Source organism: Phaseolus vulgaris, chromosome 8 (assembly GCF_051622355.1).
Source record: "Phaseolus vulgaris cultivar YP4 chromosome 8, ASM5162235v1, whole genome shotgun sequence".
NCBI classification, from domain to species: Eukaryota; Viridiplantae; Streptophyta; class Magnoliopsida; order Fabales; family Fabaceae; genus Phaseolus; species Phaseolus vulgaris.
Window position 1 is genome coordinate 1474088 of NC_143505.1, and position 21780 is coordinate 1495867.

At 29.7% G+C, this 21780-nt stretch overlaps 2 protein-coding genes across 2 annotated transcripts; both read right to left on the reverse strand.

Annotated features, from left to right (window-relative positions):
* Positions 1-342: 342 nt before the first annotated feature.
* Positions 343-3394, reverse strand: LOC137827245 (ACT domain-containing protein ACR4). The gene is made up of 7 exons (XM_068633512.1): positions 3042-3394; positions 2906-2951; positions 2714-2828; positions 2551-2618; positions 1389-1988; positions 1040-1144; positions 343-951 (listed from the first exon to the last, which is right to left on the reverse strand). Exons 1-7 carry the CDS (start codon positions 3113-3115, stop codon positions 607-609), a joined length of 1353 nt encoding a protein of 450 aa, XP_068489613.1. The 5' UTR covers positions 3116-3394; the 3' UTR covers positions 343-606.
* Positions 3395-15014: 11620 nt separating this feature from the next.
* Positions 15015-19789, reverse strand: LOC137826952 (glucose-6-phosphate 1-dehydrogenase, chloroplastic). Its single transcript, XM_068633113.1, has 10 exons — positions 19301-19789; positions 18315-18547; positions 18149-18243; positions 17954-18068; positions 17084-17289; positions 16858-17007; positions 16656-16776; positions 16333-16562; positions 16024-16224; positions 15015-15733 (listed from the first exon to the last, which is right to left on the reverse strand). The coding sequence occupies exons 1-10, from the start codon at positions 19500-19502 to the stop codon at positions 15478-15480; spliced, it is 1809 nt and encodes a 602-aa protein (XP_068489214.1). The 5' UTR covers positions 19503-19789; the 3' UTR covers positions 15015-15477.
* Between the last annotated feature and the right edge of the window lie 1991 nt (positions 19790-21780).

Below are 21780 nucleotides of genomic sequence, written 5' to 3' on the forward strand. Positions count from 1 at the left end.
GAAGGTGTGAATGCTTCAAAATATGATGAGTTGATGATGCATGAATAAACACGATATGCATATTAAATGAAATTATTACCAGTTAAAGTAAAACTAACGTTTTAATGTGACTGACTCATAAAGTGAAAACAACGTAAAGTTAATGGTCATAGCTAATTCCAAAAAAGATGACAGCATATACACGTTTCAAACCTTTTTGTTTTATATTCTGAAAATTGTTGTCATGGTAAAGCTTCCAATATTAACAGTAGGTTTGTGTTTGTGTGTATTGACAAGGCTTCTGAGATCATAAGAATGTGACAAAGACATATAGCATTATACAATTCAACCAAGAAACATGCCTGGACCAAAACTCCACAATCTGAAATCTTAATTTCATTCTCAGAAATTAATATAACAGACATGTTGATGTACAATTTACTTAGAAACATGTCTAGATTGAACTCTAGAATCTGACATCTAATTACAACTTGCACCAAAATTAGAAAGATCTACCAAAAAAGCATTGCAATGGGACTAAAAGCAGAGTCTATCTAGGCTAAACTAAGCTACTGTTTACAATTTAGAGCATTACATATGACTCCTAATTCTGGAAACACAGCAGGTTCAAGAATAAGACTTCATTAGACCCAAGTTGCAAAGAAACTTCTCAGAGCTTGATCGAAAAAGACCAGACAAAGAGAATTTTCCTCTCTCATGGGGTGGAGGTTTTGAGCATACATCATCTTTGACATGCAGAATGGCCAAGCCAATCTCTTTTCGAACTGCTTCAATTGTTTCACTCTTAACTGGATTTCCGGTCACATCAGTCACATAGAAAACATTCATAGCTTGAGTGCCCCTGGTTGTAACTTCAGCACGATTCACTAAAAGGCCATTTTCTCTGAAGATACGAGTTACATCAGACAGAAGGCCAACCCTGTCCTCCCCACATAGTTCTAGCTTTATGCCCTGCAATATCAAATACAAAATGATTGTATCAATAATAAATATTTGGTAAGAACATGTGAATTAGCATCAGATTCACGTGTGGTGGTACCTCAGAAGTTCTTCTCCTAATAGCGGCCTCCAAACAATGAATCACTCTTTGCCTTTCTGCTTCAGAACTGATAGGACATCCATCCACATGCCTTATAAAATATTCCTGTAAAAGAAGGAAAAACATATCAGTGAAAGTTTAATGGTACAGTTAGTACCTCAAGTGATGAATTCCAACAGCAACCTCAAACAAGATGGTGGAAAGTAGTACACCAAATAGGCTTTTGCACTCAAGTACATGACATGATGACATATGATGTCACTAAAGTATGAAAATTATGATTCAAATCTAAGTTGGTGAGATGTAAAAGTACTAACATGATGTCATTTCCAAGAACATCAAAACAAACCTGATATGCCTCTGGTCCTTCAGCAATGACAGTTCCATGGTACACAACATACTGCATGTCGGTGAGAGTGCATACGGTATCAAACAGTAACTTAGGTCTATCCGGACACCTCAAGTTCACAACAGTGTATCCCTTATCTATGCAATCATCAACAGTTACAAGGAGTTTGTTCCTGTCACTTGTTGACCCAGAATCTCCATCGTCTATGTCATAATCACGGTCGGCGTACATCAACTGATGCAGCCTCCTATCCTTGTGAGTAGAACCAACAGAAACAGCAGTATTGGCACTCTTCTTGTCTATGTCTCCTTTCAGCACATACAGTAGAAGCTGCTTAATCTTAGCAAGGCGATCTGGATTGTCGATGGACAATCCTGTCGCCTCATCTGTGATGTAAACAACAGATGCCATTCTTGAATTGTGTGTCCAGACTTCTGCTGCAACCACATTGCATTTGAGGTCTGCAAGAACAGCAAAAACTTCTGAAAGCAACCCTGGCCTGTCTCTTCCGGTTAATTCAATGGTTGTGTGTTCTGCTTCAGCTTGAACCCCAACAGATCTTCTCAACGATCGAAAACTAGAGGCTCTTGGACCCAGTGACTGCAACAAGAAAAAAGAATTATCACCATGATGAATTGAGTTATTCAGATGGATCCTTAGAGTAGTGACATGCAAGAGGAAAATTGCTGATTCAAGTTTCAAAATGAAAGCAAACTAGTCCTTCGTCTTTTGCTTGATTCTTTTACAACCCAGTTGTTGATTTGATTTGTTGAAAAGAAAGACCATAAACAGAATCATGCATTGTTTTTTTATTAGAGATATATGCAGACCAAGCAATCACTCATTTCAATTCCACCAACTACTCCTGCTCTCTTTGTTTTCCATCTCCTATTCCATTCAAAGATAATGACAAATAGTTGAATAGCAGATATTTAAGGCCATCAATTCACAAGCCTCCAGCTGAAAGTTTAAAATTTGAGCAGCACAAAGGACTTACGAAACTACAAATAACTCATATAATTGAATGTAGCTGTTAGGGGGATAAAAGAAGAATATAGAATAAACTGAATCCTAATTTCAATGTCAATTTACACAGGAAATTAAAAAATTACAAAAAAGTGAGAATAAAAATGGTCTCAGATTAGTTCTACAGATCTACTACCTGTTGAATACGGTCAGCTACATCATCTTGCTCAAACTTTTTCCCATTTTGATCCGTGACATGAAAAACTGGCCAGTGACAAAAAACCACATAAAACAATATCCCAAGAACTGAAAACACAATTCACAGAGACATGGCAGATAGAAAATTGAGAACACCGTACCATCCATGAACCATTCTCCATCAGAGGAAATGTAAGCTCTTCTAACACCGAGATTCATGTCAGTGAGAACCTGAACCACCTCCAGCAAACTCCCGCGCCGGTTCGCGCTATCAACCTGCAACAAAAAACAGTCACGGAGAGACCCTTTTGCAATGCAGAAAAGACAAGGCCAACGAGAGGTGAATTCAGCACCTTTATCACAGTGTCCGTCCTACTCGAAACATTATCCACAGTGACTCTGCAAGGCAGCAAAAACACAACATGAAGCACTACTGTACCACTGCATAAACACCACCCAGCAGTGCAAATAAGCAAGAGGAGGACTCACCTTGGAGGGTTCATTCGAATGACAAGCTTCTCGAATTCATCATGAAGCGGCAGAGGAGAGGACCAACAATCCATTGCGGTGTGGTGCGAAACAGAACAGAACAGAGTCGCAAGTAGTTTTGTTTGGATAATAGAGAGTGTGTTTGGGGTGTGAAGTTTGTGTTGTGTTTTGTGTCTGATTTGATTCGTGTGTTGTTGGACTTTGCTTGTACCTTAGGAATTGGGATGTGTGTTCTGTTTTGTGTTTTGTGTTTTGTTGGGTCTTTGGAATGTGCTCGTGTGATGGCTCCAAAGCTGGACCAAGAGTTCCCTAACGACACACCACACAACACACTCTATCACAAACTTTTCTCCAAATCCACCAAAATCAATATTTATTATATTATTTACCCTCACTATTAATTCCAATAAATCCTTAATTACTAAATATTTTTACTTAATTATTACTCTTTTATATTTTTTTCACAATTTACGTGCAATAAAATTCAATTTTTCTACTTTTTTTTTTTCGAACTTTCTTACACCGTGTTTGGCAAAATTCATGATAAAATAGTAAAACACACTTATGATTTTACGGGAACTGTTTCTACACTTAATTCCTCAAAAAAGTGATTCCCGATAACTGTAGCACCTTTTCGGCCTTCTATAAACTTTTTTTTTTTTTTTACGTACTTGGTAAATTTTTATTAAATTTATTAAAAATTATATTTTTCAAAATTACTGGGACTTCCTTTTTTAATCATATTATTGAATTTGACAAAATTTATTAAGGAAAAAATTTGTAAATAAAAAGTCAACTGAATTTTTCTGTGAAAACGGCCACAAACTAAATTAAAAAAACAAAATATAGTTATTGAAAAATTAATAATTACTTAAATCATGATTGTAAATTTATTTATGTAATAGTAAATTGAATATATTTTGGATTAATTGATTATATTATAATTTTAAAATAGTAAAATAAAAAGAAAAATGTTATGGGGTTGGTGGTGAGTGGTGAAACATGTGAATAATAGAATGTCCTTTCTCATAACAAACCGTTACTAATGAGCTGGCATTTGTTGTATGAACAAACCGCTTCACTATGAGTTGTCATCCACATTCAACTTCTTCTCTTTCTTAGTCAACTTTTTTTTTCTTTCTTTTTTTTAGAATTTCAAAAGATTTTTTTTATTATATTTATTTCTGTTTTCTAATTTTTAATTATTTTATACTGGTGTTTTTTTGTGCTGGATGGAAAGAAAAGGGAGTAAAATAGGAGATTCTGCATTTATTTTATTATAATGGAGAGAATTTATTATAATTTTTAATTTTGCAAAATAAACCGATACAGAAAATTGAACGAGTATTTCGAAATTTGCAACATAGAAAAGCATTCATTCATTCTTATCCATAATAATAAAGATGCAGTGTTTCCGATGTTATCATCGGAAATTATAAAAAAATTCAAAAAAAAAATAAATTGTTTTATTATTTTTCTTATATTTTTTTAAGTTGTATGAATATGATTGTACAATCTTGTATAATTTAGTTTACTACTTTCCATTCATACAATGAAATTTGAATTTTTTTTATTACATCAATCATTTCATGATGTATAAATACATTAAGTTTAACTATATCTAAGATTAATCAACATTTTTTTCATCGGTAAATAAATTAATGAACATGTTTAATTAACATTCAACTTATATTTTTTAAGAATTAAAAAAATTAATAATGTCTTATTAGATTGTGATTTTACTTTAATTTGTGTTATGTTTACGGCTAGAACAAATGTTTTTTTGATGTTTCGTAATCGATGGAATACTTATTTTGCTTACTGTGGAAAAATTAGGTTTAGGGTTACTCATATCTTTTGTCTGATAATTTAACTAATTTTATATTTATTCATAAAGAATATTTTCATTGGTATAATAGGTTACCATATAATCTGTTCTTATAATTCTTTATGAATAAGTATTGTCTACTTATGTATCGTTTTTTGTTTTGATTTAGTCTCCCCATATTTTTGTATTTTTTTTATGCGATGGCTAATGATTGTTGTTACTTAAGGTGTCAACATAGTTAAGATGTGAAGTTGCATAGTGATATCTAACATGAAAGCTTTTATTTAAAAAATAATAATAATATTTTTTAATAATTCTAATATTTAAATTTTAACTTATAAGTTAATTTTGTAAAAAATACGCTGAAAATTAATTAAGAAATTAAGAAGTAAAATAGTGACTTCTCTTTTATAAAGATGCATGAAACATAGGATATTTAGTTTTCTTAAAAATAATATATATAAAATATTATTCTTTTAAAGATTGTATTAAGCATGAATATATGTATATATTAAGAATTAAAAAAATCGTAAAATTGGTTTTTGGGTCCTTAAAAGAAACACATTGTTGATTAGGTTTAGATGAATAATTAATTACTTAGTCTTTGTTTGTTTTATAGGACATAATAAAAGGCATAAGAAAAAGAGATTTTATGCAATTGAGGTAAAACGTGTGTATCTTTTCATGTTCTGAGTTAAGGTGGCATGTGGATGCATATGTTTGGTTTTCTAAAAGGAAAATACTAAATAAATCATTGTTTTATTTTATTTTAGTTTACTTAATTTCTAATTTCTATGCCAATGGACCACACTTCATTTTTTTCATTACTCTTTCCTATGTTTCATATTAATTACATTATTAATTAATTAATGATAAAAATCCCTCAATAATTGGTGAGTGATTTTTCATTTGACAAAATTGTTAAGCTAAAACTGTAAAAAACATTGTTGTGAAGCAACTATAGAAGCATCATGCTATAGTGAAATAATAGCATGAAAAGAGGGTAAAAAGCAGGTTCATAGATAGAATAATAATGTGATTAAGTCATAAGCATGTGTATTGAAGAATGAAGGCACAACACAGTTACAAATTAAAATATTTAGAAATGTATGAATGCACGTGTTGTACTAAGGTGGGCCAAAAAGTTCAGTTTCCTTTCCCTTCTTTGTCTCATCACAACACAGGGTTTATTTTCTTGTCCCAAAAATGTCAAATATTGTTAATAAAATAAAAGGGTCAAATAATTTTTTATTAGTTATTTTTGTAGTTCTGAATTTTTTCTTTTACAAAGGTTAAGGTTTCGTCTTAGATTTCTTTAAAAGTGTTATCGGTGGTTTTTTTCTTATTAACTCGTAATATGTATGCATTTGATTAAATTTTTTTGGTGTTTATAGGTTGATTAGGCTGGTCATTGGAGTCTCTGAGAACTACTAGCTTTTGTGGTGATTTAGTGTGTTTTAGCTAGTAATGTATGTGTAGGTAGTTGATGACAGATTTATGGGTTATGATTTTACTTATAAAGAGGTGTGATTGTTTCTTTGATTTGTATAAGGATTAGATCACTCTTAAAGTAAATCATATTTATTTATTTTTCTTGTTAATGATCATATTTATTTATTTTTTATTGTTAATAAAAATTATTTTTATAGATATTTGATATCACTCTACATCTACGTAAAATAAATAGAAAAATGAAAATATTGTGATGAAGAAGATTTTTGGTGTATGTGTGTGTTGTGATAGGGTGAAGAAATGATGAGGAAAAGTTGAAAGTAAAAGTGTGGTGTATATATTTGGAAGTCATTGTCGAGTGGAACATGTTCCTTTGTGTGTTGGCACAATAGTAGATGCACATGTTAATCAAAGCTTGCATTATCAAGAGTTTAAATCTCATATTAAATAAAAACTATAAAAAAGAATATCTATAAATTTATTGTTTTTGAATTGGAGATATCAATAATTTATGCGAGTCTAGCTTAAATCTTAATAATAATATTATTATTATTATGTAATTTTCACTTTATTCACAAGGGCATAATTTTCAAGATATTTAATAATTAATAATCATAAGAAAAATATAAGTAGATGATAAAAAATTGTTTAATAATTTGTAAAATTAGCAAAATAGTAAAATATATAGGATATGTTGAAGATATTATATCAACTCAAAATATATCATTTATTATTAAACAATTTATAAATATAATCTTATACACGAAGTAAAGTGGAGGAGAAAAACAAGAAGTGAACTTTAAGCCTAACTCAACCCCATAAAACCGGCTTATGAGGTTGAAGTTTGCACCTACTTATATACAATGAAAAACTCTAATCTCTAATCGATGTGAAATCTCCAATACAAATTGATCAATCTCAATTCTACATTTGAAAACTTCTCAAATAACCAATCATATAAGTTCTTCTCTCTATCATAACAATATGGTCGTTATACTTATTACTAAACTTGTTGAAAAAATAAAATAGAACCAAAATATATCTTTTTGAGAGATTGAATCCATTATCAAAATAAAAATTAGATAAAAAAATTAAGATACATGAGAAAATAAAACTTCCACCAATAAAAGCAAACAAAACAAAAGACTTTTATAAAAATTATTGTGAAATCCATAATGAAGTTTATATATATATATATATATATATATATATATATATATAAAAGTTGGTGTAAATGAAGCATGAGGGATGACGGTGCAAAATGATGGGTGTGTGGTAAAGTGTTTTTATTTTGATTGATTGAGTCCCCATATAAGATTGTGTATAACATTATAGAATCACTTCAAACAAAGAATCTCTCTTCTTTTTCATCCAAGTCTAACATGATCACATGCATCTTTTCCTTTCCTTACCTTCATTTTCAATCTGTTTAATCACAAAGTTTATATTAAAAACTTAATTTCAATGTTGGGATTATAAGATGAAGTTTATATACTATCAAATATATTTTATCTCTAGTTAATATAAGATTTTTAATATATTTCTCTCGCATTTAGACTTATCAATTTGAGTGTGAGATTATATATTTATAAGTGATTCGATAATAAATTATATTTTTTTTTATCAGCAATAAATAATGAATAACTATGAACCATTTTAGGATGGTCCAACCCTTATACAGAACCCACTACCTTTAACCTTTTTCTCTCGACACGTCTCCGCCAAAGTCTAAAGATACCATTTTTTAAATAGATAGGTTCAACAAACTCTTGTTATGATAACTATGTTGTTATCAACTAAACCTTATAAAATCGTTTTAAAAAACCTTATAAAATCGTTTTAAAAATAATTATTTGTAATTACCTGTATAAAACATCTTTATCTCAAATCTCTAACATATGTTTACAATTTTTTCAAAACAAATTGTAAATTAGAAAATATAGCAAAAATCAAGATGGTTTAATTAATCTTCACCCATTTTCATAAAAAAAATTCATAAAAAACATGATAGAATAAGAAGATATGTTATTTATAGTTAAGAAAATGAAAGAATTATGGTGAAATTGAGTTTGGTTTTGAAGTGAAACCCTAAAAAAAAAGGTGTGGGAGACAGAGTAGTGACAGGTACGGTAAGTAAGTGTATTGCCACATCATTATCTCCTTTTTGTCTCTCTTTACTTTTTTTTTTGTCTGTCTCATCCAATCCAAACCTAGCACACTCACACGTGCTTGCATCCCACACGTGCCTCCCTAGATATTTATATCCTCTTCAGATACACCTCAGAGAAACTATCACTTTTTTTTAATTTCTCTTTTTAATATCAGGACGATTTAAGAAAATTAATTTATTATTTTTAGATTTTAAAAATAAAATAAAAACATATTTTCAATAAATTATCTATACTTATATATATATATACTTATATGGAAAGCATTTCCCTTTAACTATTTTTATTATAAGTAAATTTGTTTATATTTTATCCTTATATCAATATTTTATTTTATTATTATTTTTGGTTATTTTGTTACTATATAATTATTTAAATTTAAAATTTTTAAAAAATTAATATTAAATTTGAAAGAAATTATTTGAGAAACGTACACTATATTTATTTAAAAAGAAATAGTGACTAAATTAGAGACTTTTTAGATATTAATTTTTTTTTATTTCTAAATTAATTTTTATTATTGTTAAATAATTTCTAAATTGATTCTAATTAGCTACCAAAGTCTTTCTACCAAATTTAGAATCTAAATAATTGTTAGTTAAAACTTTGTTAGCTAATTAGATATCGATTTATAAACTATTTAACAATAATAAAAACTAATTTAAAAATCAATTTTTTTTTTAATTTTTAAAATAGTGTCTAATTTAACCTAATTTTTTTTCTAATAATTTGTTTATATTTCATGATTTTCTTGTTTCAGAGTCTGAAACATGACTTGATGTACACTTATTACAACTCTCTTAATAACGAAAAAAACACAGTATAAAAGAAATTTTTGAAAGAAGTGTGTGAAAGGAAAAAAAGAAAAAAATATTAAAAAAAATAATGTATACTATAAAAACTTATATATATAATAATAAAATAACATTTATAAAAACAATAAAAAAAAATAGGATCTGTTTGTTTCCTCTCTGCTCCTAGTCTTATGTAGCCTATAAGGGAATATTTTGTTGCCTCTTTTGTGCTTCTCCCCATTTATCAAACTTTCTCACTTTCTCTTCTCTTTTAAACCAAACACTGTCTTAGGAAAAATAGTGTATGGATATTTTCAAACCAACTTATATATGTATGGATAGAGACCCTTGGAATATTTAAAATCACGTTTAGAATTCAAAAGCATGGTTTAGAACGTGTGTTAGATGTTAACATGTTTAGTCATTTTTTGTGGGAAAGTTCAGTTTACAAAAAGCATTTATATTTTTCATTTGCGAAAATAATATTTTATAGTTAGAGTGTTTGAAAAAAATATTAGTAGTTTAACATTTATTATTGTTTTTTCAATGCTTACACAAGCATTAATAATCAATCACCCATATGAAAGTGATTTTGTCAACATTACTAATTTAAAATCACTTTTCACATGAGTCTCATACTATTTTTTATTTTTCTTTTAAAATTTATTCAAGTTAAAAAAAAAGTCTAAGTGTGTTTAACTTCAACAAGTTAGCTCTGAAAAAAATAATTAATGAAAATATTGAATGACACATTTATTATATTAAAGTTGAATTGAAATGAATTTATTCATTTCGGTTCACTTTGGTTCTAACAAGATCTTGATTTTGATGAGTTCAAGTACAACACTAATTTTGATACGTCTTTTTCGTTATTTTTACCATGTTTTTCTGATTTTTTTTCTTGTTTTTTCCAATCTTTAGCTCAAATGTAAAATGTAAAAGAGAAATCTACCTAAAAAACATTGTAATGTTTAAGTAACTAAAATATATTAATAAATTATAAATGTTATTAAATTTCTCATTTACTTGTTTTTGGGTTACTTATTTATACTTTCTTTCTTATGGTGGATCTTTTCTATTGGGGACATTATTCAAACTCAATTCTCTTGTTAATTTATGATTATGATTTATTTAGCGGTTGAATCTTTGATTATCTTAATTAAGTTCTTGTGTTGATTATCTCATCCATGAGTGATTAACATGGTTTGAGACTGAGATGATGGATTTGACGACGTTCATCCAGTTCATTAGGTCAAAAGATCGGTTTCTTAATCGAACTGAATTGGTTCTGACTATTTGAGATGCCAAAAAATACACTAATCAAACAAATTCTGACTATCCAAGATGTGAAACAATATAATAATTATATATTTTTCAATTAAATTTGACCCATTAACATGTTAATAATAAAATGTGTTGGTTCACTAAATTTAAAAAATATAAAAATTAATAATATTTTTTCATATATAATAACATCGAAAATTTAAATAGTTAATTAATATTAAGAGTTTAAATATCTTTAAATTGTATTTATTTTAATAATATAAAAATTTATCAATTTACTTATGACTACTTTGATTCACCAATTAAGTTAGCTGAATTAATCATAACCCAATAAAAAAAAAACAACACAACACAAACTTATGTTAAACAAAACTTTGTCACATATTTTTACATCTCTCACTAGTTCACTTTATACTATTTTTTTATACCAATTAATTAAAATGATTCATTGGACAATTATAATTACTTTTAGACTATAAACAAACTTAGATTATGGCTTCACAAATGTGGTGATTATGTATTTAGGACGGTGAAAACAAAAAAAAAACATAGGATTTTTAATTATTTTATTTATTTTTATTTTAGTCTCGCTTAAATATTTTTAATTCTTATAATATGAATATGTTATTTTTAATTACTATAAAATTATTTGTTCATTGTAGTGTCTATTAATTAAATAATTAAGCACTACAAGAAATTCATTAAATAATAATTAAATTTAGAAAAAAAATAATTTGTCACTATATTAATTAAATTAGATACTAATTTTTTTTTATCTAAGATAGTTTGTATTATTTATAAAAATTTATAAAATAATTTTTAAATTGATATCTAAATTAGTTACCAAAAATTTTAACTACTAATATATATTTTAGATTCTAAATTGGTTTCAATTAGTCTTTTAGAAACTAATTTAGAATTTAAAATAATAGTAGTTAAATGTAGATACCAATTTAAAAATCACTTTATAAAATTTTATTAATAGTAGAAATTACTTCATATATCAATAATTTTTTAAAATTTTTCATTCGATTGTTGAGTTAAATTCATTGGAAGAGTACAGAAATTAAATTTACAAATTTAAATTATAAAGTGTAAAGAAAGTAATATTTAATTAGTCATTTTACTTGTTATCATTATTATAGACAATTTTATGTTAAATACTGCACTTTAATTTTTCATTTCTTATAACTGTTATGATTGATTTAATAATTTTTTTATTCATTGTCTTCGATATTATTAACCTCTTTTGTTAACATGATTTTATTTATATTTCTTTAAATTAAAATATAAATTCAATATTATTAATTAAGAGCAACAAATATTCTTTTACTTTTAAGTTTCCTCGTTATCTTATAAAAGATACAAATACTATTTTTTTTTTATTAAATAACCACTAAAATTAGAATAAAAAATAATTGGTCACAATATTAACTAAATTAGATATTATTTTAGATATTAAACAATTATTTGTATCTAAAATAGTTTCTATTATTAATAAAAAAAATTAAATTTTAAATTAGTATTTAACCATTAATTATTAATATTTTAGATTCTAAAATATCTCTAATTTAATCTAATAGTAATTAATTATTTTGATCTTTAAAATTATTTACAATTGATAATTTTCTTACTGTGAAATATCTTTAGTTGTGGCACTCTGTGAGTTAGGCTTAATTGGTGTTGAAAAACTATGCAACTGTTTGATACAGATTTTCTCCCTCAAAAGGCTCTGACACATATCCCTCATCCCTCACTTTCAGCCACTGGTTTTCATGGACAATGTAGGTATATATCAATGGCACCTGTTTCAATTCAACATGTTCCTAAGATATGATGCCACCACAAACACTCTCCACTAGCTCTGTTCAATGCATATAAATTGCAAAAGGATTTCATATTAACACAGAAGATATCATGTTAACATTTTCAATTGGTTAGTTTCTGATAAAAGAAACTGTACACAATCTGAGAATAATTGAGCAAAGCAATTCAAACAGTAATGTGCATCATTACAACAATATCAAAAGAACTTTCATGAAGGGTTGTTTGTAACAATGAGCAAGAATTTTCAAGGATGAACCATGTTAGAAGTTTTGAAATGGCATGTTAATTACTCCATGAACAACTTACTGTTCAAGAGCCATCTGGAACCAAAATTTGAAAACAAGATTTTGAAATGTCTGTTAGGTGTATCTTGTAATTCACATCACAAAAAAATAGTAATTTTTAAAATTCTTTTTGTATATTGTAATTTTCTGTGTAAGTTAACCTTGTTGACATACTAGGAGTTCTGGGAATGTGGCATGAAGCAGTTGCAAAGTTTTTCAACCCAATCCTGCTTCAAGTGAACTTTAAATCCAATTCAATCTCATAAAAACAGTTTATAAGGTGAGATTTGCATCACTTATATCCTACAAAATGTCTTAATCTTTGATCTATGTAGGATTTTCAATACTCACTGCAGAAGAAACAACCCAATTGATGCTATCAGTTGATATCAGTTAAATTGAAAATGCAGTGAACAACAAAACCAGATGCAAGTTGTAACCCCCTTTTGTCTCATCAATGCATTACAGAAATATTCTTTTGCTTTGATTCTTGAGCTGTGTATTAATTAACAGATAAAGTATTAGTTGGTGAGACTGAGTAACTGCCATGATTGATGCATAACTGAAATTCTTAAAGCATTCCCATTTTTCACATCACAATGATGTTGCCTTAACAATGGTAAGGCTTTAAGAATATTCAGTTAGGCATCAAGAAGGGAAGGTGGAGCAGCTGTGTATCTCAAGGTGGCAGTGAGTGGTGCATAGAGAACTGAACAACCAATAACAACAAAGAAGGAAGAAGTAAAGAGAGAAGAGTGGTGGGAATGAATGAATGAATGAATGAAATTATGAAACTGAGGTTCTTGGCCGAGTCTTTTTATAGAGAAGCACCAAAAAGAATGAGCACTAATTAACTTCATTTCAGAGATTCATGCATCAAACAGTTACCAATGCATTGGTAGTGTCAAGTCAACTGAATGTGAATGTGTGTTTTCAATTACCACCAAATGAAATCTCACCCTTCAAACAGAACCTTCCTGATGAAGTAGTATTTTCCAATGTTTTTGTTCTAATACACAGTACTTGTGCATGCTCATTCAGAGCAAAATGATGTGGTGCACTGCATGTAGTCTCAAAAACTGTGCTGATTAATTCATTAATTATTAAAGATGCATCATCATCATCATCATCATCATCAATAATGAGGGCCACTCCATATAATATATCTGAACTTGAGGTTAATTGTGAACAAAGGACAATACCAACATAGCTGTTATCACTTTGCATTACTCTTAATTTGTACATTTTTTGTGACTTTGTAACACTGAAGTGCTGCTTTCTTTTCTTATGTTGGGTCAATTTATAGCATTATAAATTGGCCACCAGTTTGTAGTGAATGATATATCACATGGGTGGATCATACTAATGCAAAGTTTTGTGAACATTTAAGAGGTAAAGGGACCACTTTTGCAGAAATTAATGGCTGAAAAAGTTGTAATCTTTCACAAACCATGTTAAGGTTAATTTCTTCTGATAAAATCTTTCTCTTCATCCCTCATATTACCACTAACACCAATATTGTTCCACATGACATTAATTTGATTGGTGAGGGAGACTTTAATTTAGGTAAATTTTAACATGACATTAATCATTACTTTTTATCTTATTCTTATTTTCATTTAGTTCTTACTTATTTTGCATCTTTATCATGGGTAAAAGAGAAATAATAAAGGAGGTCATATTAGGAAATAATATACATATTTTTAATGTAAATGATGATATAATTATATTTATTCATTTATATTTTATTAAGAAAATAAATAGATAAAAATGGATAAAAATGCTTGGTAGTTGAATTAAATATGTCGATACCATTATTTTTAATCTATTAAAAAATCTGGCAAAATTAGTCCTCTGACAGACATAATTATTTTTTTAAAATTTTGAATTTTCAAATTCGAAATATAAGGTAATTTTAATTTTTTTGAAATGCTGCTACTATAAGAAGAATTTGCCCTGCTGTTGTTAAAGCACTTCAAAATAATTATACTTTCTTAAGAGGACTAGCAGATTATATTTAATAAAGTAGAAAAATAATTATATCAACCTGAGAGACTGAAAATATGTTTAATTTTTTAGTTAATTTTAATTATCAGACATTCATCTCAATAATACATTCTTGCACAAATAGAGAAATAAATATCTTGATTAAGATTCTTCATATAAAAAAATGAAATAGAAATTTACAGGATTCAGTACATGTTCTTTAATAACAAAAACAATATAATACTTAAATATGCACTCAATCAGTCTAATTAGTTCTAATTGTTATCTTTTAAATGCATATTTCATCTATCAAAGCAATCTGAGTTTCTTAATTTAACCAAAATAATCAGTACAGTCAAAGCTATATCATTAACAAGGGAAAGTTCTGTCAGATACATGTAACAAATCAATGATAATAATTTATAATGTATAAAAATTCATCTCTTGTTATAATAACACAATCAAGGTTGCAAGAGACTTGAATGAGTTGGGTTTAATACTAACTTGCTAGCTTTCTTCATTTTCCTCTTCAAAAATCAAAATACATCATCACCTAACTACATTGGTTGGCAACTAAATGAAACATTTCTCAATAGAACTCCCAAATAACAACTAAAAAAATCAATGATCTAAGAGCTTTATTACTCTACTTTGAAACTGGATGCTTTATTTGCTTTACATGATTACACGTGTGCCTGGTATCTTCCTTCAACCAGAGAAGTAACCATGCTGCTGAAGAAACCACAAAATAGTATGCATCCATGCAAAATAGCTAACATCTAAGGCTGATCATAAGTGAACAAAATGTGAGGGTTAGTGGTCCACGTCTGAACCAAGGTCACCCCACCGTACGTTGTATCTGGCTGCAAGATAGTGAGCACCAACAGGACCTCTACTACCATAAGGATAGTACTCTGGAATTATCTTCTTCTCTTCTAGTTCCTTCAGTACAGGGGTAAAGAGTGACCAAGCCGCATCCAGTTCATCACTACGTATGAAGAGTCTTCTTTCTCCTTCAATGGCATCCAACAGTAGTCTTTCATAAGCATCTGGAATCTCCTTTGAATATCTGAAATGAAATAAAAATGTTAGCTCATGTGCTCATAGAATGTCATCCACATAGATAGCAGTTTACTATCTTCCAAAATGCCCAAACTCGTTTATGGATCAAGAAATATCCAGCAATTATGGTGGCAGACCTGCCACAGGTCCACCAAGATTATATGGACATGAGATCAATGTCGAATAAGCTTAAGAAGGTAAGAAACTAAGAATGAAGTGAAATTGTAGATAATAATCTAATGAAGAGTGCATTTCAGGGGTCCCATAAAGTTGATTTTAAGAGTAAAAGGAAAATACCTTGCTGCATAGTGAAGATTAAGATTACTGCGGTCCAACTTCATTCCCAGACCTGGAACTTTGTTGTTTATCTTCAAATAAATAGCCTCATCAGGCTGAACTCTAATAACAAGTTCATTGGTAGCCCGATCAAGATCAGTACCAATATTCCGATTGTACAGATTACCCGGCACATGCCTGAACTGTACCCGTATCTCAGCTCTGAACCCAAAACAACATAGAAGTTAAATATATCTAAAGTGGGGTGTGGAGACCTAGAAGTATAAATAGATGGCCAACACTAAAGTAAATTTTATTTCCTCCCCTTACCCTTTGCTTTGTAATGCTTTCCCTGCCTTCATCAGAAAAGGTACCCCATCCCATCTTGCATTATCTATAAAGAGGGCAGCTGCAGCAAATGTTGGAGTTAAGCTGCCTACTGGTACAGTTTTGTCATCAACATAGGCTGGATATGTAACACCTCCTCTTGTGTGGCTCTTATACTGGCCTATAACCACATCCTGAAGTTGCAGGGGTCGCATTGAACGAAGAACCTTGACCTGACATCCATTAGGAAATTGAAAATCTGGTGAAAAAGAAAAACTCACAATTACTTGGAACAACCGAATTCAAGGCATATAACCATTTGAGACCTTTTCATTTCTTATATCCTCTGCATCCAAACTAACAGGGGTTTCCATGGCAAAGAGTGCTAGTATTTGAAGTAAATGATTTTGCATAATGTCTCTTATGATACCGTAATGGTCAAAGTACCTATACATAGTACAATGGAAATGGATAAGAATCCCATTATAAGAACAGAAAGTGTGAAAGCTGTGAAGGAACAAAAGTTACCCGCCACGTCCTTCAGTGCCAAAATCTTCTGAGAATATCAACTGTACATTTCTTATATACTGCCTTGACCATAATGGCTCAAATATGAGATTTGAGAATCGAAGGACAGAAAGATTTTCCACAAGCTCTTTCCCAAGATAGTGGTCAATCCTGAATAATATTTCCCACTTTATAAAATGTACATTACAATCTTAAAATTGAAGATGACTAGTGTTAGTTGGTAAACCTGAAAATTTGATCCTCTGCCAGATACTGCTTGAGTGATTTTGTTAATGCAGCTGAAGATTCAGAGTCACGACCGAAAGGCTTTTCAACAATGACCCTGGTCCAACCATTACCAGAAGAAGCTGACAAGCTTGCACATTTTACAGCCTCTATAAATATATTAGGAGGAATTGAAAGATAAAACAGGCGATTGGAAGTTCTCCCACCCTACAAAAACAATTTTCATATTCAAACAGAATGGTTAAAATATGATTACAAAAATTATGAATTAGCTTCAACTATTTAGACAAAAATAAATACAATAAGTTCCTTCTTTGTTCGTATATCCAACTTGATGCAAATTAAAATTGCATGCCAACAAAAACGCACACAAAAATAAAAAGTGCAGATTGGAGAGCAAAAATGAAAGAATACAAGCATGTCAAGGAAACACAATAACCATACAATTAAACTTATTGATTCTCATTGCAACATGAACAAATGTTTTTCTTAATGATATCATCTGGTAATCTTATATTTGAAGAATTAAAATATCAATGAAATTATGGCCAACTGGTCATGGAGCCAAAAAGAAAACGCCGTAATACAAAGCAGATATCAACTATAGACCGGTATATAATAGCTAATGTGTTCAACTTCTTTATGGTTTTCTTTATTTATTTCCACCCTCTTTTTCTTCATCTTTTTCATTTGCTTCTCAACAAGAGATTTTCCTTTCAAGTTAGAAAATGCATTCATTCCCATTATTAAATTTCTACTACTTCAGAAAACTACATTTAAAACAGTGATTGTTTCTTACAGTAGGAATCTGAACCACATTTAAGCTGTAGACTGCAATTATATCATATTATCCCCTTTCCAATCCAACTACCTCTTGTTCCTTGAGCTTCTTGTCTAGCAGTGCAAAGTTTTCCTCAGAATCATATTGACCAGAATGGTAGAAACATCTTTCTAGAAACTGGTCCATCTTCTCTTGGCAGTTCTCTCTGAAATTCCACAACACGATTTCCAAACATTAAATACGTAGCCTAACCCTAAGCATGATAAATAATAAGATAGTAATCACCTCTTATCAATTCTACAAGTGAGGGTCCTGCTAACCATCTTTCTCAGATCTTCATCACTCATCTTACTCCGTGCATAACCATAGATGGTGAAGTGCTGCCATAATCCAAAGCTTTAGTCCAATCCAAACACAAATAAAAAAATAATACCATCCACCCAAATCCAACCTTAGGGAGACAATCCTCATAGTAAAGTGCAAAGAGAGCTGGAAATATCTTCTTCTTAGCAAGGTCACCAGAGGCTCCAACAACAGTAATACTAACAGTGGACTCATTTTCATCCTTTTCAAAACCTTCTTCAACATGATACTCCTTTGGGGACTTAACAGACAATAATTCAGTCTTCAGCTGCCTGTGAGAAGTGCCATTTTCAACAGGAGTCACAGAAGCTGCTACTGTACCTACATTCAGAAATCACACGCCATATATGACTAAGGATTTTCCGAACCATATATCATAAGAATAAATAATATATGCACTACCCGTGTGATTTTTTTACATGGTCATCCAATCACAACCAATCAGATACAGTAAGCTTGGAATAAACCCTCAAATTCATCCCTAAAGTATTACTCTCTCTCTCCTAAATGCCCCCCCTAAAGAAGGAAAAATATACAAGTAATCCTCCAAGCACTAGAAATCATGATAAGAAGTCCTTCAAGTACTGAAAAATCCATCAAATCGGTCACTGAAAGTTAGAAAAATATACCAACTTACAGACTAAACTGATGGATATTCAATACTTGAGCAGTTACTTATACAAGTTTACTACTTTAAGGACTATGGCTATGTTTGGATTCCCATTTGGGGCGCTCCAAACACAGCTTGGAGAATAAACTCAGTTTGGATTCAGTACATTCACACGCACTAACATTTTGCAAGAAACCAAGTTTCCACAAAAAGCAATACTTCAGTTCCTTTCGCAAACTCACTTTTTTAAGATTTAAAATTGGTTGACAAAGTAAGATTTCCAACTGACGTATGCATGTTAAAGTCAACCAATGACATAATAAACACACATTTCTAATTCTATCTTCTCTCCCTGACACCCCAAGTCCAGCATAAGAAAATGGAAAGGACCCATCAGAAAAATATTCCAAATTTAAACGAAACAAACAAAAGGGTATAAGAAGAAGAAGAAGAAGAAGAAGAACCTTCCTGTTGCTGAGTGTGGACAGGAATCTGAGACGAATGGGGTTGGGATTTGAGAGAGACCTTGGAAGCGAGAAAGCGCTGCGAGAAGGTGACGCGTTGAAGGTAAGCGAGGTTGGAGGAGAAGGGACAGGGTTGGAAGGAGGCGGAAGAGGAGGAGGTGGCGAGTGAATTACAGTGCGTTGAATAGAGCGTGGCGGCCATGAGGAAATGAAATGAAGAATTGGGGAAGAAAAGAGAAAAAGTGGGAAATAAGAAGAGAAAAGGGTGAGTTCGGAGAGAACGAGGGAAGGGCCCTTGAGATCTCCGAAGGGGTACTTGCTTGTCCCTTTCCCTTGCTGAGTGACAGAGGACAATATGCAAAGATGGGTGTTTTTGGTCTCTCCGGTTTATTAGGTTTCCCTTTTCTTTCAATTAGGTTTGCAAATTGTGTTTTGCCTTTGCATTAATATGTCCCATTGCACTGCACCTAACCAGATTTTAATCAATTTAACTATTTCCAGTGTTTGACTCTGAAATATAAAATGAAAAAACTATTTTCAATCTTTTTATTTTCAGACTCCCAAAGCCCTCCTATGCTTCCGTCAAAACTTGCTCTGTTCATGCCTAAACTAAATTCGGAAACGTTTTTAAATGACGTGTTTGTGTTAGATTAAATGGTGTGTTTGTATTAGATACCTGTATTAAATATTGACACTTATAGATCATGTATGGTAAAGTGTCTAATTTAAAAAATATTTATTAGATTTTTGATAATTTTAGTATGATTTTAATACAATTTTAAAAAGAATAAATGTATTAATTTTTTTAAAAATAAAATTTATTGTGTAAATTTTTAATACGATTATAAAATAAGAAACAAATCCTTAAAAATATCTTAATGCAAAAAAAATTAAAACATATTTATACATATAAAATTTTATTTAATTATATAATATATAAATTTATATATTTTAGAGATGATCCGTATATGCATATGAGTGTTGTATTAGTGTTGATGTCCATGTTAGACGTGTGTCACAATAACCGTATATGAGTGTTGTATTAGTGTTGATGTCCATGTTAGACGTGTGTCACAATAACCGTATTAAATTAATCATATTTTTTTTAATAAAAATTTAACAATAACTTTTATTTGTTGATGGTGTAATTTTTTTTTAATATAAGAGACTGATCAACAAACTTTTATTGGACTGGTCAACAAACTAGTTCAAATGGTAATTAGTTCTTGATGCAAGTGATACTCGACCCGGTTACCAATATATATACAAGTATTCAATAAATACTCTCAACCAATATTATTAAAAGATAAATACATTACATAAAATGAAAGAGCATCTATATAAATTTAATTTAGTAATATATAAAAAAAAATGAAGAAATGAATGAACAATATATATTTTGTGTAAGTTATTCTAATTTTGATGTTGATTATTCTAAAGTATATTTTTTTTGTCTTTTAAGTTCTATAGTTTTATATATGTAATGTTGTCAATATGGTTACTTTAACTCCTTCTATGTTAAACCGAGTCTCTTTTAAATTTGGGAGAATTCATGGATGCAAAAAGCATAATTTAAAATGATGGAAAAATAGATTGATCTTTTGATAAACCAGTTTAGAGAGGCTATTTTTTAAAGATTGATCTTCAAATCACGACTTTAAGCAGATTTATTTTGAGATATCTGATGAGTTCAAAATCGTTAAGAAGTCACTCAAAAACCTAAAAATAGTATATAGCCCTTAATTTTGAGTCCAAGAAATGCATGATTAAAATACAAGTTATTCATCCAGCATTTCCAAAATGATTAATCTTTAAATATAGATAAGCTTTAAGAGGTTGTCAAAATGATTAATATTTAAAAATCTGGAACCAACAACATATACAAACTGATTTCAAATTGTTTATTCTGGAAGGTATTTCCAGAACTTGGTTTTCTAAAAGCAATACCTTCAACATTTCATCTCAAACTCATTCAATCACTTAGCTCAAGCTTTCAATCACTACCATGACACCTTCAAACTTCCAAGAATAATTTGAATATTTTAAAAAATCGTATAATACAGGTCCCAAATAATGTAGTGCACAAAGCAAAAGCCACACAACAAATAACAAAATGAATGTACCGTGTTTTCTTCCTTGGAAAATGTGTTGCCCGAAAAAGCTAAAGTTTACTGAAAATATGAGATAAATCAAACGAACTTTGATAAGATAGATTTTCAAAAATAGACTTTATGTTTAATTCAAACTCACAAATTAACTTATAATTTGACTACATATAGTCAAATTGGGATAGAAAAACGAGTGCAATTTGTTAGGAAAATATAAATGTTTGCTCGATTATATCTTATTCAAGATGCTGCTTCATTTCATTGTTAGACACTTTCTCAGATCCCAAGTAGAGAAATGCAAGTTGCCTCCACACCACTGAGAAATGTCCAGAAAAGTAAACAAAAGATTTATTTAAGTGGCACGAAAACATG

Bases quoted from the DNA above. Each gene is read 5' to 3' on its own strand.
- LOC137827245 (XM_068633512.1), bottom strand. From the start codon at position 3,115: ATGGATTGTTGGTCCTCTCCTCTGCCGCTTCATGATGAATTCGAGAAG. The intron at 2,952-3,041 runs GTGAGTCCTCCT...GCTGCCTTGCAG, and splicing joins ATTCGAATGAACCCTCCAAG to AGTCACTGTGGATAATGTTT. The intron at 1,989-2,550 runs GTAGTAGATCTG...TTCTTGTTGCAG, and splicing joins TAGCTGACCGTATTCAACAG to TCACTGGGTCCAAGAGCCTC.
- LOC137826952 (XM_068633113.1), bottom strand. From the start codon at position 19,502: ATGGCCGCCACGCTCTATTCAACGCACTGTAATTCACTCGCCACCTCC. The intron at 17,290-17,953 runs GTAGTTGGATTG...TTGTTTTTGTAG, and splicing joins AGAAGCTCAAGGAACAAGAG to GGTGGGAGAACTTCCAATCG. The intron at 17,008-17,083 runs GTTTACCAACTA...AATATTATTCAG, and splicing joins GCAGAGGATCAAATTTTCAG to GATTGACCACTATCTTGGGA.